General features: G+C 44.2%; 1 protein-coding gene across 1 annotated transcript; it reads left to right on the top strand.

Moving 5' to 3' along the window:
- The first annotated feature begins 225 nt into the window (after window positions 1-225).
- LOC119282776 (fruit protein pKIWI502-like) lies at window positions 226-2,538 on the top strand. The gene is made up of 6 exons (XM_037562877.1): window positions 226-864; window positions 936-1,035; window positions 1,144-1,215; window positions 1,301-1,390; window positions 1,995-2,109; window positions 2,231-2,538. The coding sequence occupies exons 1-6, from the start codon at window positions 284-286 to the stop codon at window positions 2,281-2,283; spliced, it is 1,011 nt and encodes a 336-aa protein (XP_037418774.1). The 5' UTR covers window positions 226-283; the 3' UTR covers window positions 2,284-2,538.
- The last annotated feature ends 1,250 nt before the right edge of the window (window positions 2,539-3,788 follow it).

Consider the following 3,788-nt stretch of genomic DNA (forward strand, 5'->3'; position numbering starts at 1 on the left):
GGCCAAGTGCACAGCATGTTCGTTCAAAAAAAAAAAAAGCACAGCATGGGAGGATAAGAAACCCAAGGCAGCACATATCGCTTCACTCTTTAGTCTCCTCACTGGCCCACGCTGTTTGCCTCGTGTTGCACCCCGCTTGCTTGCTAAGTATAAACAAAAAACGTGCTCCCTGCAGCCAGCGCAAGTATAAATCGGGCACCGTTGCCACCACCACAAGTCACCATTCTCCTCCATCCATCAGTTGGTATTCACTCTCCCGCCTCCCACCGTCCGTCCACTCGCAATGGCCTCCGCAATGGCCGCCACCTGCATGCTCTTAAGGCCGGCTCCCTGCACCGCCTCCGCCTCTCCGGTCCCGGTGATCCCCTTCCTTCATCGCCGCCCCCGCTCCTTGACCACGGCCTGCGCTGTCGTCACAACCCCGCAGCAGCAGCAGGGTGCCATCCAAAAGCAGCAGCAGAATAGCGCCGTCCGAAAGCACTCCTGGACAGCTGTGCCAGTCTCCGCCATTGCTCCTGCCACCGAAGACCAATCAATGTGCCTTATCACCCTCGATCTCTCCGGTGCCCCGGACCTCGTGGCCATGTACACCACACCAGGGCAGTACCTGCTGACCCACGTCCCCTTACCGGGAGGGCCCCCTCCGGCCTTCATGTGCATCTCCTCGGCGCCTCACTCGGGGCTCCAGTTCGAATTGCTCGTCAGGTCCGTGCCAGGGACCACCTCGGAGAAGCTGTGCAAGCTCCACGTCGGGAATGTTGTGCAGATCGGTCCAGTCACGGGGACGGGGTTCGCCATCCAGAACATAAATCCGCCGGAGGCCACGCAGAAGGTGGTCCTGTTCGCCGCTGCAGAGGGGATCAGGTATCATATTTACTTGTATTGCTTCTTTGATGAGATCCTGCCCAAATTAATCTTGTGTATTTTTAATGCAGTCCGATTCGTGCACTTATCGAGTCTGGTTTTTCTGCCTCCGAAAGAGCAGATGTGAGGCTTTATTATGCTGCCAAAGACATGCAATCCATGCCATACCAGGTTATGAGCGAATTTTGCCTTATATATCAGCTGTGTGCAAATCAACTATATATTCACTAGACAAGCCTTCAGCTCATAACAAAACATGTATAACTTTTTCTCTGACAGGAGAGGTTCAAGAAGTGGGAGGAAACAGGAGTTAAAGTAGTACCACTCACGCTCCAAAAACAAAAAGTTCAGGTAATACAACAAATAATCCACCATTGTTCTGTCTTGTTATAGGTGCGCTGGTAGATACATCCTTCTAATGACATTAATTTCGCAGGAACCTTTCTTGGAACACACACTGAATGGGATGATAGGAAATCCACTTTCTACCGGAGCCGTGATTGTTGGACCGCTAATACTGAAAGAGGTGCACATATTTGTTGTTTTAGGATCATTTTGCATAACCTTACCATTATGCGCGTTGAGGCTATGCAAAATTGTCTTTAGTACTTGTGTCAGACCACCACAGTACTACTCCATCATATTATGAAAAATTGTGCTTACTACTTGTGAGCCACACGACTACAGCCCAAAATTATGCATGAATTAATACACTTTAATAACCCCAAAAGAGAAAGTATCTAATGCTCAAAGCTCCCACAAAAGATCAGGTCTATGGAAAGGGAATTTCATGACAGCTAGCCTACCCTTGCAAAATTCTGCAAGGAGGCTGATTCAAACCCAGGACCTCTAGTGACAAGAAATTACTACATTTATGCAAGAATGTTCACACAGTTTGAAGATTTATCATTAGGTGTTTGCTCCCACTTCAGTTCATAGTCTATATCTAGCTTGATTGCACCTCGGCAATTAGATGAATTTGGTAGTATTAGAGTGTTCTCCTAATTCCGAAATCAGGTGCGCCTCATCGTTTCTGGAAGTGCATACATTATGATACTTGTCCTATATATGGGTGATCTTCAAGCAAAATCGATGCAATGATGATACTGATGACGCCCTCTGCTTTATAGGTAATCACCGGAGTCCTTTTAGACCATGGCGTTCGACAGGAGAAAATCTTAACGATCGACTGGAATCCAGAAATCGAGCCGTCTACCCTGGATGCTTTTGGCCTCAACGGTCTAGGTAAGCAAGTCTAAATTCATCTTTAAAGTTGTTATATGAGGCTTGGGTGTTTTATTGGGAAATATGGATCACAAGGAACGATGTTGTGTTTGATAATTGCCCACCTAAAACTTTTTTGCAGGTCTTATTAAGAAATTACAGGCACCAACAATGGACACTTTTACAGTGGAGTGATGAGAATTAGGAACGTTTAATAATGCTTGTCGCAATATAGTGGCGCTGGCTATGTTTGTTTTCCTGTCCCAAGGATGGTATAATAGTTTTGGGATTGGTTAATAAGTTGGAACTAGTTCTTATGTGCTATGTTATGTATGTGATGGTTTGTTTTTATAGCCTTGTCTACGTTTGTAGTAATTGAACGGAACATTATCTCTACCAATATATATATATATATATATATATAATAAAGGAATAATGTCTGTTTGTCTATCTGTCAAAAAATTTCATCCGCTCAACGTGTTTTCGTTGGCTCGCCTTTTTCTACAAAAGGTAGGGGTCTGTTGTATGGTGACACGAAGTTTAATATGTTTACATAAAGCATGTAAAACAAATATTATGTCACGTCCTTACTTACATTTTTAAAAAAGGAAAGAAACTCCATGTCTAAATCCTCATCCTCCATCTCCTCGCCCCCTTCCTCCACACATACCCGATCGCCCCCCAATCCTGTACGCACGCACCGCCGCCACCACCTGCGCCCCCATGTGCAGTTGCTGCTCCCTTGCGCTGTTGCGCGGCAACTGCCGACCTTCTGTGTCCATCATCGTCTTGCACCATCGCTGATCCAAGTAATCGCCGTTCCGCCCTAATGCCTCACGGCCTGCACCACTACTCCCAACTATCGCCGGCGTCAATGCGGCCCTGCACTCCACTCAATTGATCGATCTTTGATTTTACACCTTATAGTTCTCTCCGTTCTGGTGTTTGATAGCTCGCAATCTACGAAGCCATTGATTTCTTTTTTAGTTACCTATAAGGACGCCCACAATTTCGACATACAACTTAGTGCCAAGTGCATACGTTAGACCCCTTATTACTACCACATTGGCTTGAACACCCATGGGACACATATCTCCAAGCAATACTGTCACCAAACATCAATATATAACAGTGAGTGTGATCTGTTAATGGTAAATTTAGTATTTCTGTAATTATTTTATCATGATTATCTTACTACAAGTCACAGAAACTTGTTCAAAGTGGCATAAGTCTAATACTTGGGTTTATACATTGATGCAGAGAAAATTATCTATATACGTACTAAATTAAATTTTGACGACATAAAGTACAGATAAGCCTATAGTTACTATATCAAGAATAGTACTACGACCAGGGGTAAGAAACTAACCGTAATGGCATCGAAATTTTCATGGTAAAGTGATATGTATTCTTCTCCTAGTGTAAGGACGTCAGTTGCTGCCATTAACCTTAGGGCAAAAATAACTGACAACAAAAATGTTATATACAGAGAACAAGTAAACACACAACATATCCAGCAAGTATGCATACTAACTCCTGGGTGACCTCATCGCCTGTAAACAGCTGTAGGACAGCTCACCAGAATTAGGACTACCAAAGACAAAATAACTTATTCTTACACACACATAAGATGTCAAACTGATCGCATTCAAGACATATCATTATTCACTACATAACATCAAGTAAAAAATCATACCAAT

This window comes from Triticum dicoccoides, chromosome 3B (genome assembly GCF_002162155.2).
Source record: "Triticum dicoccoides isolate Atlit2015 ecotype Zavitan chromosome 3B, WEW_v2.0, whole genome shotgun sequence".
NCBI lineage: Eukaryota > Viridiplantae > Streptophyta > Magnoliopsida > Poales > Poaceae > Triticum > Triticum dicoccoides.